The sequence below is a fragment of the Panthera pardus genome, unplaced genomic scaffold, assembly GCF_024362965.1.
Source record: "Panthera pardus isolate Hobbes unplaced genomic scaffold, ASM2436296v1 HiC_scaffold_3, whole genome shotgun sequence".
Taxonomy (NCBI): domain Eukaryota; kingdom Metazoa; phylum Chordata; class Mammalia; order Carnivora; family Felidae; genus Panthera; species Panthera pardus.
In genome coordinates this window covers 39485767-39500948 of record NW_026526876.1, presented here as the reverse complement: position 1 = coordinate 39500948, position 15182 = coordinate 39485767, and the positions used below count along the sequence as shown (strand labels likewise).

The 15182-nt window shown below is 39.7% G+C and overlaps 1 protein-coding gene across 18 annotated transcripts in view; it reads left to right on the top strand.

Moving 5' to 3' along the window:
- The window catches only part of MBTD1 (mbt domain containing 1), a 71463-nt gene that overhangs the window by 22509 nt on the left and 33772 nt on the right, over positions 1–15182 (top strand). For 13 of the 18 annotated variants that reach the window (XR_008418815.1, XM_019415731.2, XM_053893037.1 and 10 more), the window contains 3 exons: positions 5831–6032; positions 13091–13230; positions 14540–14654. Coding sequence is in view for 15 of the 18 variants with exons in the window: in XM_019415724.2 (XP_019271269.1) it covers positions 5831–6032; positions 13091–13230; positions 14540–14654 (457 nt within the window). In the remaining 3 variants the exon portion in view is untranslated. Of the gene's footprint in view, positions 1–5830; positions 6033–13090; positions 13231–13996; positions 14113–14539; positions 14655–15182 lie in introns of those variants that run through there. The other 5 variants (XM_019415739.2, XM_019415727.2, XM_019415726.2 and 2 more) reach the window with 3 other exon arrangements.

Genomic DNA, 15182 nt, shown 5'->3' with positions numbered 1-15182 from the left:
TTTTTCTTGAAGCTTTTAGTATCTTCATTGGCAGAGTTCTGTAATTTTTATAATGATGCACCTTGGTGTAGTTTTGGTGTTTGGGCGAGGCTTTTAAGTCATTAAGCTGGGCTTCCTTGGTCTTAGTATAGAAACTCTGTTTTTTGATCCTGGAAGTGTGTGTGTGTGTGTGTGTGTGTGTGTGTGTGTGTGTGTGTGTGTTTTCTTTATATAACTTGTTTCTCATTCTCATGTATATCTCTATGCTTTGGGTTTTGGTTCTTCTGGATTTAACCCTTATTTTTTCTCTTATTTTCTAGCTTTTTTGTCACATGTACACACTCCACACACATGCACTCGTGGTTTTTGAAAGATTTCCTTGGTTTTACTGTCCATTTATTGAAGTTATTGTTTTGCCTTTTTTGTTTTTAAATTCCAAGATCTTGTTCACCAGTGGTATCCTACCCTTATGTCCCTGGAGAATTAATTTCATTTTTTGAAGTTTTCTTTTGGTCCCTGCCTTACTTCTGTTTCCTTATAGATTATTTTTTCCTGAGGGTTTGTTTTGGCCTTTCACATTTTTTTTTTTAATTTTTTTTTTTTAACGTTTTTTTATTTATTTTTGAGACAGGGAGAGACAGAGCATGAACAGGGGAGGGTCAGAGAGAGGGAGACACAGAATCTGAAACAGGCTCCAGGCTCTGAGCTGTCAGCACAGAGCCCGACGCGGGGCTCAAACTCACGGACCGCGAGATCATGACCTGAGCCGAAGTCGGGTGCTTAACCGACTGAGCCACCCAGGCACCCCTTGGCCTTTCACATTTTTAGAGGTCTTTCTCAAATGGTAGGTGATCCTCACTTGTCTATTCATATCTAAGGATTAGTTACTAAGCAGCTGATTGGACTGAATGAGCTGGAGGTTAAGCTTTTTGACTAGTGAGATTCACTGTGGCAATTAATCCCTTTTTAAAAAAATGTTTTAATGTTTATTTTTGAGAGAGAGAGAGACAGTGTGAGTGGGGAAGGTGCAGAGAGACAGGGAGACGCAGAATCCGAAACAGGCTCCAGGCTCTGAGCTGTCAGTACAGAGCCTGACGCAGGGCTCGAACTCACAAACTATGAGATGATGACCTGAGCCGAAGTCGGACACCGAGCCGACTGAGCCACTGAGGCGCCCCCCTCCACTTTTTTTTTTTTTTGGTTTTATTTGTCCCTTTTTAAATCTTCTCCCTAGTGTTTTACACTGGTACTGTGATCTATTTAAATGTGGTTTTTTTTCTTGTGTTTAATATATGTGGTAGTTCTGTCTGAATTTGTGTTTTCAGTGTTTCTGCAGAATTCTTAGCCAGTCTTTCATTCAGCATCTCCGTATCCTCTCCTTTGAGAATTCCTATTAGACATTTTATTAGATCTTTATGTTTTATGCCATTTGAACCTCTTATTTTCTATGTTTCTGTTTTTCTTTGCAGTGTTCTGGGTATTTTCTTAATGTTTATCATTTCCCCAGTTCTTTTTTAGCCATGGCTGATCTATTCATCCCATCCATTGAGGTGTTTTAGTGGTGGTGTCTTTTTTTTTTTTTTTAATTATAGCACTTACATTTTTTATTTACAGAAGTTACATTTGGGTCTTTTCAGATCTGCCTGGTTGCTTTTTATTTCTTTATTCCATTTTTCAATAATATTTTTGTTTCTTCTTAAACATTTCTTGAATGGTTCTTTTATACTCTGTGCCTGGCAATTTCAGTACCTAACAATTTGGGATTCCTAATCTGTGTCTACTGACACTTGTGACGGATTGCTTATTGTATGTTTGTTATTGATTGTGTGCTCCTACTTGATCAAATCTGTAGGAATGCTGAAAGGCCTGAAGTGTAGGTGATTATTTCCTGAAGTGATCCAGTATGCTTCTGCTGCGTGTCAAGGGGCACTAGTGGCCCTTTAAGGTCTTGATCTGGGTATTTTCTGACCATTTAGGGCAAGTTAAGGTATATCCTCAGAGTCACTCAGAAGGGCAGGCCCATGATTATACAATCTCAGAGTAGCCTCTCCACCCAGAGCATGGGCAGAAAAGACCCACATGTAGGTCTTATTTTGCCTGCATGTAGTCAGATTTTTGATTCCTACCTGCCCTTTGACTGAAGTTGTAGCCCTCTTAGGGGTTTCGGTCTGATGCAGGCATTTCCATTCCCTGCAGTAAACGGTAAGTTTTACATGGAATAAATGGATTACAATTCATACATTGAATTAGTTCATTAGTATTCTGTCCTAATCTAAGAAAAAAATGCTGAGGGAACATTTTCTCCTGAGTAGAATATAGCTTTCCAACTAGTGTGTTCTAGATTTGTCAAGATAATTCATCCCTGCAATATTTGGGACCGTCTGAGGCCTCAGGCTGGGTGCATTCAGGGGCCAACTTCTCTTGCATTGTATAGATGATCATTTTCTGTGCGTGCTGGAACTATGCAAAAGGTTAGCATTTTTCTAGATCATTAGTTCTTGGAGTTGCTTTGGAGAAGACTGAATACTATATGTCTCTCTTAAGTTGTCATAATGTTCACAAGCATATTAAAAGCTTAAAGAGGCCTTGAAATAAGGAAAATTTTCTTATTTGACCATAATACTTTTATTTTTTAATGTTAACAGTCTATAATATTGAAACAAAGATGTTCGTAATTATTGACCCCCTGAAATTTCAGGGTTATATTTGCTGACAAGTAGAGTCAGAGTAAGATATTCTGTGTTGATATTTGAGGGTCAATGAATATGCATTAGCTGCTAACCGAGGTGGCTGTAAAGTGGACGAGCTTATACGAAAACTGCAAGAGATCTTCTTCGCATGGAAGTAGGCTATATGAATCTACTAGAACTAGAATTCTAGCCAGTGTTTGTAAGTGTGTATTCCAGGCACTGTGATAAATATTTCACAATGTCTTTTCATTGCCCTCGGGGGAAAAAAAAAATCGATACCCTGGCCTTCAAGGACCCTCATGTCCTACTAGTTCTGTGCTGACAGCGCAGAGCCTGCTTGGGGTTCTCTCACTGTGTCCTCCTCCAACCTCATCTTTTACACCTGTCACTCTGGGCACCAGCCACACTGGCCTTTCAATGGGCTAGGGATATTCCTACTGGAAAGCCTTTGTCTTGTTGTTTGCTTTGCCTAGAACATCCCAGCTGCCCTTTTTGGCCTCGAGGTCTTAACTCACCAGTGCCTTTCCTCACCACTGAACATGAGTCGACGACTCCTGTCTCAGTTTGACTCTGCCTTCACATGGTCTAACTTGGGTTCCTCCTGCCAGTAAACTGTCACCTTGGTGAAAAGCATGCATCTTGTCTGCTCTGTACACCACTCGATCTGTAGCCTCTGCTACTGTGAGACACACAGATGCTTGATAGTTGTTGAATGTTGAACGAGTAAGAGAAGAAACTCATAATTTGCCCAGTGTTGACAGCTAATAAATGGCAAAACCAGGACTCAGACTTAGGGCTATCAGAATTCCGAGCTCTTGGCACCACACTTCGTTCAAACAAGGACTCTCCCATTCCTTATCACCTTATCAGTTCAGAATGTTGCTAGACTTGACTTTTGGCATCACCTTCAAAATTTTATTCTTTTGAAATCCAGTGGTAGCCGATTTTGATTCTTTGAAAATACATTTGATTTTTTTTTTTATAAGTTTACTTACTTATTTTGAGAAAGAGAGCACACACAATTGGGAGAAGGGCAGAGAAAGGGAGAGAGAGAATCCCAAGCAGGCTCTGTGCTGTCATCAGTTTGCAGCTCGAATTCACAAACCATGAGATCTTGACCTGAGCTGAAATCAAGAGTCCAATGCTTAACCAAGTGAGCTACTCAGGCACCCTGAAAACACATTTGACTTTTTTTTTTTTTTTTTTTAAATACCTGCAAGTTATTCAGAACCAAATTTGTTAAATAAGATGGGTAGTCAAGCTAGGGAAAACTGTTGAGGGAAACGGATTAATTACAAAGTAGCCAGAAACAGTAGGGTTTTCTTTTTAAAATTGGGTTAAAGGAAGAATACTGTAAGAAGTTGGAGGTTGTGGCAACAGCATTAGAACACGAATAGAGCCTCATGAGGGGACTTCTTAAAAGATAGTATTCATCTGGGGATAAAATATTTCCATTGTGTGGATTAAGGAACTACTTTTGTTGCTTTCATAGTTATACTTGATTCAAGTGAAAAATCAGTTGTCCACTTTAGTTGCAAATGTTTCGTAACTGCACTTCTGAAAAAGACAGCTTACTCTTCTCAAACTAAGAGATGCATTTGGATGATTTTATTTTGTCAAACTTTACACAACAGATTTCGGCTTTGTATTGGTCATGGGAGGAAGTTACCCTAGCCAGAAGAGACATTGTGCATAAAGTGTAAAATGATACCAAAAAATACTAACTGCAGCAAAACATTGAAATGTGCCAGCTGATAATTTTTACTCTAGTTGCCCCATCGCATATTTTTTTTTTTTTTTTTTGAAGTTTTCCTTTGCTCCCTGCATTGGTCCTGTTTCCTTATAGATTCTTTTTTCTGGAGATTTTTTTCCTCTTTATTATTTCCTATTTTCTTTTTAGTTTCTTCTCCCTAAACTTGAAGTTTTGCAATTTATTTCAAGACAGGTTGAGTTGACAGTGTTACTTTTTGGGGATTTAGGCAGCTTGAGAGAGAGCATATCTTTTGGAAGAGCAAACATGTATCATTCACTGAAGATGATGTAGTGTCTTTGTAGCTTTTCTTTTGAAAAGGAAATAATGTTTAGCTTGAGATACTTGGAGTTTTTTTAACCATTGTTTATGCTAAAGAAAAAAATGAGATAAGACTGCAAATGTACAAATGTTATCTTCTCTAGTATTTGAAATAGTTAATATCTAAAAACTCTAAAATTAAAAATTCCCAATTAATCACTCCAGAACTCTTCACACCGATTTTTTTTTTTAATTTTTTTTTTAATGTTTATTTATTTTTGAGACAGAGAGAGAGAGAGCATGAACGGGGGAGGGGCAGAGAGAGAGGGAGACACAGAATCAGAAGCAGGCTCCAGGCTCTGAGCCGTCAGCCCAGAGCCCGACGCGGGGCTCGAACTCACGGACCGCGAGATCGTGACCTGAGCCGAAGTCGGACGCTTAACCGACTGAGCCACCCAGGCGCCCCATTCACAGCGATTTTTAAAAGCATCTATATATTTCCTGGATGCTCTAAATTATAATAAAAATCTACACTTTTAGAGATGAAAGGTAAATTAAGAAACCATCTGTTATGTGTATTTCACAACAACTTAAAAAAATCATCTAATTTTTAAAAATTTTTTTTGATGTTCATTTTTTTGAGAGAGAGAGCATGAGAATGCGCACGAACAAGGGGGGGAGGAGCAGAGAGAGAGGGAGACACAGAGGGTGAAGCAAGCTCCAGGCTCTGAGCTGTCAGCACAGAGCCTCGTGCAGGGCTCGATCCCACGAACTGTGAGATCATGACCCAAGACACTTAACCAACTGAGCCACCCAGGCACCCCTCTGATTCTTTCTATAGAGAAGTGACCTACCTAGTTTATAGCAATTACTATTTGAATTTGAATTGCATGGTGATCCTCTGATTGTGTTCCGTGTTTATTGTTGTCATCGGTATTCTTATTAGCTAACATGGTGGCTAATAAATTTGCACCCTGTAGAAAGGAAAGGCTCCATTTTGAAACAAACATTTTGTTACAAAGTAAAATTATCATTTGTCAGGGCTAGATCTTCGTTTTCCAAATATCATCACAATTTGAACTAAATTCTTTGGGGTGGTGGTTGTGTATCTGTGCTGTGTCATGTATTATTGATTTTTTCTACTTTTAAGACTGAACATTCTTCACGCCCTGAAAGGAAAAGAAGAGACTCTTTCGGGATGTTTGACGGTTATGATAGCTGCAGTGAGGACACAAGTAGCAGCTCCAGCTCCGAGGAGAGTGAAGAAGAAGTTGCTCCTTTACCTTCTAACCTCCCAATTATCAAAAACAATGGACAAGTCTACACATACCCGGATGGCAAATCTGGCATGGGTGAGTATTCCGCCTTTCACTGTTAGGCAGCTTCTTATTGGAGGATATGTTCTGATTTCATTTCTTCTTTCATTTCCCTTCCTTGGAATTTTTCAAGGGAAAAAGAAACGCGGTCTGAAACTTACAGTTGTAGATGAGATCACTAGATTCCCATTTGATCCATCTTGCCTACCTGCCGTGTTCTGGCAGAAAGCAAGTAGAGCAAAATAAAAACAAAAGGCTATTGAGAAACACAATGTGGACGTAAATTCAGTAATTAGGTAATAAATCCCAGTGTAACTGAAAGTGTGTAGGATCACAGGCTTATAGAGCTGATACACTTGCAGAATGAGTTTCTCTCCTCTACAAAAATTCCTTATAAGATTATGAAGCTTTCTATTTTAACACTTCCAATGATAGGGTATCTCTAATTACCAGATTATTCTTTGTATTGAACCAAAATTATCCTTGTTCTCAATTTTGTCTTTGGGTCTTAATTTTGCCTCTTAAAGGTACAGAGAAGAATTCTAATCCTTGTTATGATGATAACTGTTCACACCAGAACAGTCCCAAGTGACCCTAATTGCTTCAGCGATCTGTCATAGTGTGACAATGATTTTAATTCCTCAATAGCCTGCTCACTTTCCTCTGGGCATGCTTCAGATTTCATGGTGCTGGAGTGACAGCTTACATGACTTGCCCAAGACTGTCCTGTTTTTAGGATTGAAAATCCCATATCCTGGGAAGCACCTCAGGCAAATGGCTAGTCACCTGTGTAATAAGGGCAGCTGGTCACCTGTGTAATTAGGGCAGCAGGTAGGCCACAGAGTTGCTTTAACTTTTTTGAAAGTAATACTGATTTCATGTATAACTGAAACCCTTTAGTCTTTACTACAGATTCACCACTAAACCAGTTAAACCAGTCTTGTCTGTTAGCAGTTGACTTTTTAAAAGATATTTTATTTGTGAGTAATTTCTACACCCAACATGGGACTCAGACTCACAACCCCAAGATCAAGAGTCACGTGCTGCACCGACTGAGCCAGGCAGATGCTCCGACTTTTTATTTTTTAATAAACGATATGAGGTTGATTTGAATAATACCTTAGGAGAGGCACGAGCAAGGGCTATGGGAACATGAAGGGCAGGCGATGAATTCTAATCTGGGAGGGCTTCACAGGGCAGGCAGATCTGAGCTGGCTTTGAAGGACAAAGGTGGAAGCTGTGGGAGAACCCTGTGGAAGAAGGGAACTATACTAGCAAAGATTGGGAAGTAGGACTTTGAAGGAATCATGCTGAGCCATTCAGATGTGGCAGGCACGTAAGTGATTGTCCAAACGAAACATTGCAGAGAGATGAAAGGTCTGGTGGTACAACCGTCTTTGGGCATGCAGTGTCTGAAGCTTATTTTTAAATCAGTCAGTGTTCACCGAGGGCCTCTTTCAGGGTCCAGGCATCTGGTACTTGCCGTCAGCAGAGAGGCTTCCTGTTGGCAAAAGTGGAAGGACGTGCTCCCACTTCACTTGGGAGCCAGACAAGGTCATTTCCAAGGACATCGCAGAGACTAGGGAAGAGGGGAAAGAAGGTGGATCAGGAAGATTTGGAGTTAAGTTTTTGGCTTTGGGCAGGCCTCTAACTCACTGAGCCTGTTTTTCCGTCTGTACGGTTGGGATGTGGGTACCTGCTAGGCAGGGTGGCCGGAGGACAAGGATAAGAGAAAGTATCCCCAAAAACTCCAGCTGGGGCTGCAGTTACACCATGGATGCCTGGGAATACTGAATGAGAACAGGATCCAGCCTTGTTTGATACCACTTAGATTCAGGAGTGAGTCTGCCATGATAACATTCTGATTGTAAAAATTGAAAAACGATTTGGGCCCTGAAGAGGGCCCAGGAGCGATTTCAAGCTTACTCCCAAGTTGGGCCTATAGGTGGACCTAATAGATGAAATCAGCTGTACGTTTCTCTTAATGGCTCTCTTGATGAAAGGAAATGGAGTGGAGGTGATCCGTGCTGGAATAACTGTCCTAGAACCTCAGCAGCCCAAAGCCAGGTTAAGAGGCCTGGCTGACGCAGTCTGAGGGCAGAAAAGTGGTGTGGACGTCCCCGGGCCCGTCCACCAGGATGATGGACAGCAGGTGTGGCTGCAGAGGTTTCCCCTGTGGACACTGGTTGAGCTACACACTGTGCTGTCCTGGAAGCCTGTCCCTGAGTGTGGCAGGTATCTGGTGAGAATTAGGCACCTCCTCAGTCCGCAACAGGACAGGCTCTGGATCTGGAGACAAGAATCTTCTGGGGGCTTTCCTTTTGAGACCTGCTAAGTTCCAGCCCTTTTCCAGCTGCAGTGGATTTTTTAAAACTTTAAATTATCCCATGTAACCTTTTTCTTACTGAATTTTGATCTTCTTAGAAATTGTTTACTTCTAATTCTCATTTAACATTGAAGGTTGTGTTACATAATCTTCTAGTTTTATGTCATTTGCAGATTTGATAATAATGCCCTGGAGGTATTCTAGTCTTAAAAAGTTGAACAGCACAGGGCCTGGTACAGAATCTTGTAGGCTGTGTCAAAATACTTCCCATTATTGGGGCACCTGGCTGACTCACTTGGAAGAGCGTGCACCTCTTGATCTCAGGGTCGTGAGTTCAAGCCCCAAGTTGCATGCAGAGATTACTGAAAAGTAAATAAATAAATAAACTTTAAAAGAAAAAAAATTCCTTGGGACCCCAGGGTGGCTCAGCTGATTAAGAGTCCGAGTCTTGGGTTCAGCACAGGTGATGATCTCACGGTTCATGGGTTTGAGCCCCACGTTGGGCTCTGTGCTGACACTGCTGGGCCTGCTTGGGATTCTCTGTCTCCCTCTTTCTCTGTCCCTCCCCTGCTCTCTCTCTAAATAAATAAATAAATAAACATTAAAAAAACAAAAAAAAAGTTTCTACTCACTTATCAGGACCTTAAATTTCTCAATCTTTATTGACAAAGCTGCATGAGAGATTTTATCAAATGTTTTAACTCCTAAAAAAAAAAATTTTTTTTTAAAACCCATATTAACTCCTATTAATATATGGTTGACCCTCAAACAACATAGGTTAGAAATGCCAATCTCCCATGCAGTTGAAAATCTATGTGTAACTTCTGACTCCCCAAAAACTTAATTACTAGGGGCACCTGGGTGGCTCAGCCCTTTAAGCATCCAACTCTTGATTTCAGCTCAAGTTATGGTTTCTAAGTTCATGCCGTGTATCAGGCTCTGTGCTGATTCTCTCTCTCCCTCTCTCTCTGCCCCTCCCTTGCTTGTGCTCTCTATCTCAAAATAAATAAAAAATATTTTTTAGAAAGGTGTCTGACCCTTGATTTCTGCTCAGGTCATGATCTCACAGTCATGAGATCTAGCATGGCATTTGAGTTAGCACAGAGCGTGGAACCTCCTTGGGGTTCTCTCTCTCTCTCTCTCTCTCTCTCTCTCTCTCTCAAAATAAATAAACAAAAACTTAATTACTAATAGCCCACTGTTGGTAACACTAATAGTCGATTAACACATGATATTTTGTTTGTTTTTTGTATTATTTAATCTATTCTTACAATAGAGTAAGGTAAAGAAAAAATATTTTTAGGAAAATCGTAAGAGGGAAAACACATTGACAACACTGTATCTTATTTATTGGAAAAAACCCACATATAGATGGACCCATGCAGTTCAAAACCCCTGTTGTTCAAGGGTCGATTGTTTACTCTTGCCATGGTTTAGTTATACCAGTCCAGTAATATTATAACAAAAGGAAATAAGGTTTATTGAAGCTTTATATGTGCCAGGCTCTGTTTTAAATACTAGAGATACAGAGATAAAACAATATAGAATAGTCCCTGCCCTGGTGGAGCCAAAGATACACTATCCCCTTTGGGTCACAGCTTCTTTAGCTAGATGGTCACAGACCTTTTTAATCTGTTCTATAACTCTTTCTCCTTTTTTTTAAACTTTTTTTTTAATGCTTACTTATTTTTGACAGAGAGAGACAGAGCAATAGCGGGGGAGGGGCAGAGAGAGAGGGAAACACAGAATCTGAAACAGGCTCCAGGCTCTGAGCTGTCAGCACAGAGCCCGACGCGGGGCTCAAACTCACAGACCGCGAGATCTTGACAGGCTGTCAACAGACTGAGCCACCCAGGAGCCCCTCCTTTTTTTTAAATGCTTATTTATTTTGAGAGAGAGAGAGGACGTGTGTGCCAGCAGGGTTGGGGCAGAGAGAGAGAGAGAGAGAGAGACAGAGAAACCCAAGTAGCCTCCGTGCTATCCACACAGAACTCAACGCAGGGGCTCCATCTCATGAACCCTGAAGTCGTGACCTGAGCCAAAATCAAGAATTGGATGCTCAACCGACTGAGCCACCCAGGCACCCCTGTAACTTTTTCAACAGAAAACCATTCAGTTTTTTTCTCTCCTTAAACACCCTTTCTTCATCTCTAATCCTGTGGTACCTTTCTTTCATGATTTCTCAATAGATTTATAAGTACTGGTTAAAACTATAAGCCCTTCTAAGTTTAACTGTTTGGGTGGAGATTTGAGCCCACTCCGGCAGTTTTTCGCTCTGTTACTTTCTGGTGTTTTATTTTTTGTTTTTTGTTTTTTCCTAACTCTTCTCAGGAATAATTGACAAAGAGAGTTGCATATGTTTAACATGTACAGTGTGATGATTTGATATACATTGTGGGATGATTACCAAGATTGAGATAAATAATACCCATGGTTTCACATAGTTAACTCTTTGTGTTGGGGTGGTGGGGAAGAACACAGTATCTACTCTCAGCAACTTCCTAGTATGCAGTACAGTATTATTAACTGTAGTTACCATGCTGTATGTTAGAGTCTCATAATTTACTCTTCTTATAACTAAAATGTCGTACCCTTTGACCTACCTGTCCCCCTCCCCCCAATCCCTGGCAATCACCATTCTATTTTCTGTTTCTATGAAATCGGCTTTTTTTTTTTTTTTTTTTTTTTTTATTAAGGATTCCACATGAAAATGATCCCATACAGTATTTCACTTAGCATATGCCCTGCCCTCCAGGTTCAACCGTGTTGTCACAGTGCCAGGATTTCCTTCTTTTTTGTGGATGCATAATATTCCACTACAATGAATAATACTTCATATATGTATATCACACTTTATGCATCCATTCAGCTATCAAAGGACATTTAAGTGTTTGCATTTTCTTGGCTCTTGTGACTAATGCTGGAGTGAACATGGGAATTCAGATATCTGTTCAAGATACTGATTTACAGTCAACTAATTTTTGACAAGGGCACCAAGAATGCAGAATAGGGCAAGGACAGTCTCTTTAATAAAGGGTGTTGGCAAAACTGGATATGCACATGCAAAAGAATGAAAATGGATCCTTGTCTTACACCACTCAACAAAAATTAACTTAAAATGGATTAGACTTAGGGGCACCTGGGTGGCTCAGTTGGTTAAGGGCCAACTCTTGGTTTCAGCTCAGTTCATGATCTCCTGGTTTGTGGGTTTGAGCCCCACATTGGGCTCTGCGCTGACAGTGCAGAGCCTACTTGGGATTCTCTCTCCCCTCTCTCTCAAAATAAATAAACTTTAAAAAGAACAAAAAGAATTTAAAAATTGGATTAGACTTCAGTGTAAAACCTAGAAATATAAAACTAGAAGAAAACATAGGAGAAAGCTTTTTGACACTGGTCTTGTAGTGATTCCTTGGATAAGAGAACAAAAACAAATGGGCCTACGTCAAACTAAAGAGGTCTGCGCGGCAATGGAAACAATAAATTGAAAAGCCAACCTACAGAATGGGAAGAAGTATTTGCAAACCATGTCTGATAAAGAACTCCTACAACTCAGTAGCAAAAAAACAAATAATCTAAGTGAAAAAGACCTGAGTAGACATTTTTCCTAAGAAGACATACAATTGGCCTACAGGTACATGAAAAGGTGTTCCACAACACTGATCATCAGGGAAATACCCATCAAAACCACAATGAGATACCACCTTACACCTATTGTGATTGCTATTATCAAAAAGATAAGAGAGGGGCACCTGGGTGGCTCGGTCGGTTAAGCGTCCGACTTCGGCTCAGGTCATGATCTCACGGTCCATGAGTTCGAGCCCCGCGTCGGGCTCTGTGCTGACAGCTCAGAGCCTGGAGCCTGTTTCAGATTCTGTGTCTCCCTCTCTCTCTGCCCCTCCCCTGTTCATGCTCTGTCCCTCTCTGTCTCAAAAATAAATAAACGTTAAAAAAAAAAAATTAAAAAAAAAAAGATAAGAGATAATGTTGGTAAGGATGTGGAAAAAAGGGAACTCTTATATACTGCTGGTGGGAATGTAAATTGGTATATCCGTTATGGAACACCATATGGCAGTTCCCCAAAAAATTAAAAATAGAACTGTCATGACCTAGCAGTCCCAGTCCCACGTATATATCTGTTTACCTATTCTGAACTTCAGTTCTTGTGACCCTTCTTCTAATTCTGCCTTTCAGATCATTGTCTATTATGCTAATTTACAAAAGAGGCACATTAATAGGGTTTTGTTTTCCTGTTATCAGTGAGTAATCAAGCACCTACCTCAGGCTTTGACCCTCTCCTTTCCTCCTTGTCCTCTGAACATAACTTGAAAGAATCTTTGTATGACCCTTAACATTTTTCCAAGACTTGGCTCTTTTTAGCTTGCCCTTTGTGTTACTCCTTAGCTGCATTGCACTTCTTTTCCTCTTTTGTTTATAATCCTTTCAAAGGCTGGAGCTCTTAATGTATAGGAAAATGCCTGGCACACAGTGAGCACTAAGGAAATGTAAGTTGAATCTGATTTGTTTGTGGGCTTAGACCCTCTGTTAAACCTTGAGCTGCGGTCAGACCCTCTGGAGCCGTGGCCATGGCATCATACCAGTATTTTCTCTAACTTTTGTGTGGGCTTTTCTGTCGTTTGTATAACAGAAGAAATTTTCTGTTAGAAGGCAAATATTTAAATTAACACTTAAGTAATTATTAAACTGTTAGATAAAAATTGGTTTTATTATATGATCATAATAACACCATTGTTTTTGTTCTCTTAATTAGCTACCTGCGAAATGTGTGGGATGGTTGGTGTGCGAGATGCTTTTTACTCCAAAACAAAGCGTTTCTGTAGTGTTTCATGTTCAAGAAGCTATTCGTCAAACTCCAAGAAGGCAAGCATTTTGGCCAGACTTCAGGTAACGGTACAGAAACCTTCTTCTTCTTTATATCTGTTATTTCTATGGCTTTCACTGTTTATCTGTCATTGGATTGTGATTCACTGCACTCCACTTCTACCCAGTTGGCCAGTTACCATTTTATACCCCACATTTTTTCAGAAATACGTGATCCCCAAAGTTTGTTCAGCCTGTAAAATTGAACAGCTATTATAATAGACAAGGCATACTATCCAAAGTAAACGATGAAACTGTTTAAGTGAATTAAAAACACTCTTTTTCTAAATAAGTATAAATATAATAAACGCCTTGTTATATACAGAAATTGAAGCCATTTTTCCCCCCTGGTTTCCTTTTGAGTTAACATCAAGGTAGAATCAATGCAGCATTTGGGGGGAAATGATATACCCTGTGGTTCTACTTCTCCATCATATCTGCTTTGTACTTTTGATTGCAGCCTATTTGATACCTTGAACGATTGTGTTTGGTTAATCCAACTAACCTTTTTGAAAACGTTCATGGTATAAAAAGAAAATCATCTTTCTTTAAATGTACATCAATGCCTACAATACAAAATGGAGATTCGACCATTTGACTAAGTTGTTAACTATTGTAGCATATAAACAGTGTTTTTAAGGGCATTTAACTGATTTTTGTAATATATTTTATTTGAGTGATCACATTTTTCTTATTCTCCTGTAATTGATTGTGATCCTTACATAACACTGAAAGGATTTATAAAAATTCCCCAAATTAAGGAAATACATCACTTAGATGTATTTCTATATTTCAGATAGACAGTACCTAAGATCCTGAGCAGTGGTCTGTACCCAAATGGATGGCAGTTTGTCACACTGTGAATTTGGCCCATGATCATTTTGTCATTGATCTTTTGCGTTAGCACTAAAGGTATAAACCTCGGTCACTTGCTCTTTAAACATTAAATTATCTTCTCTTACCATAAAAATAGCAATGCTTGGCAACCTGCATGAGTGAATAACCACTGGTTTTATCTAGTATAAGAAGGAATCAAGTATCCACCACAGCCTATATTTTAACATCTTATGGGATATAATTTTTTATTAACATATTAATTTGCATATTGCTGTTTTAGTCTGTGCCAGCTCTGCTACCCATAATAGATGTCTACATTGTAGCAGAACTCCAAAAAACAGTTCTCATGTTAAAATTCCTTGTATGTTTCCTCTGCTTTAATAATTTTCTAAACCCTTGATGTTTACTTAAGCAGAATGAGTAGTATGCGATCAAGTTAATTTTTTCGGTGGAGGGGGATGAATGAAAAAGAATCCTATTTACTTAACTCTTCTTGTTTTAGGGTAAGCCTCCAACAAAGAAAGCAAAAGTTCTTCAGAAACAACCTTTAGTTGCTAAACTAGCTGCATATGCTCAGTATCAAGCTACCTTGCAAAATCAAGCAAAGACTAAAGCAGGTAATATTGGTGAATATAGTAGAAGTGAAATGTTTGATAATGATTCGCCTAGTTTTAGTCAACATTTAAATTTTGAATTTTGTTAACTAAGCTATTTCTCTGTCCTACTAGTACATTATGACATTAGGCTTCCTGATGATGGTTTTGGTTTCAGTAATTTATTCTAGGGGTACCTGGGTGGCTTAGTCGGTTAAGCGTCCAACTCTTGATTTTGGCTCAGGTCATGACCTCACGGTTTCAGAGTTCAAGCCCCACAGTGGGCTCTGCGCTGGCAGCTCAGAGCCTGCTTGGGATTCTCTCTCTCTCTCTCTCTCTCTCTCTCTCTCTCTCTCTCTCTCTGCCTTACCCCTGCTCGCCTTGTCTCTCTCTCTTTCAAATAAACTTCATAAAAATAAATAAATACACAAATAATTCTAGAAGAGAGTAATTGTGTTGGCAGTTTCACAGTGCTTGTGGCAATATCCTTAACGTATTTTATTGGGGGGCCACCTAGGTGGCTCAGTTGGTTACGCATCCAGCTTTGGCTCA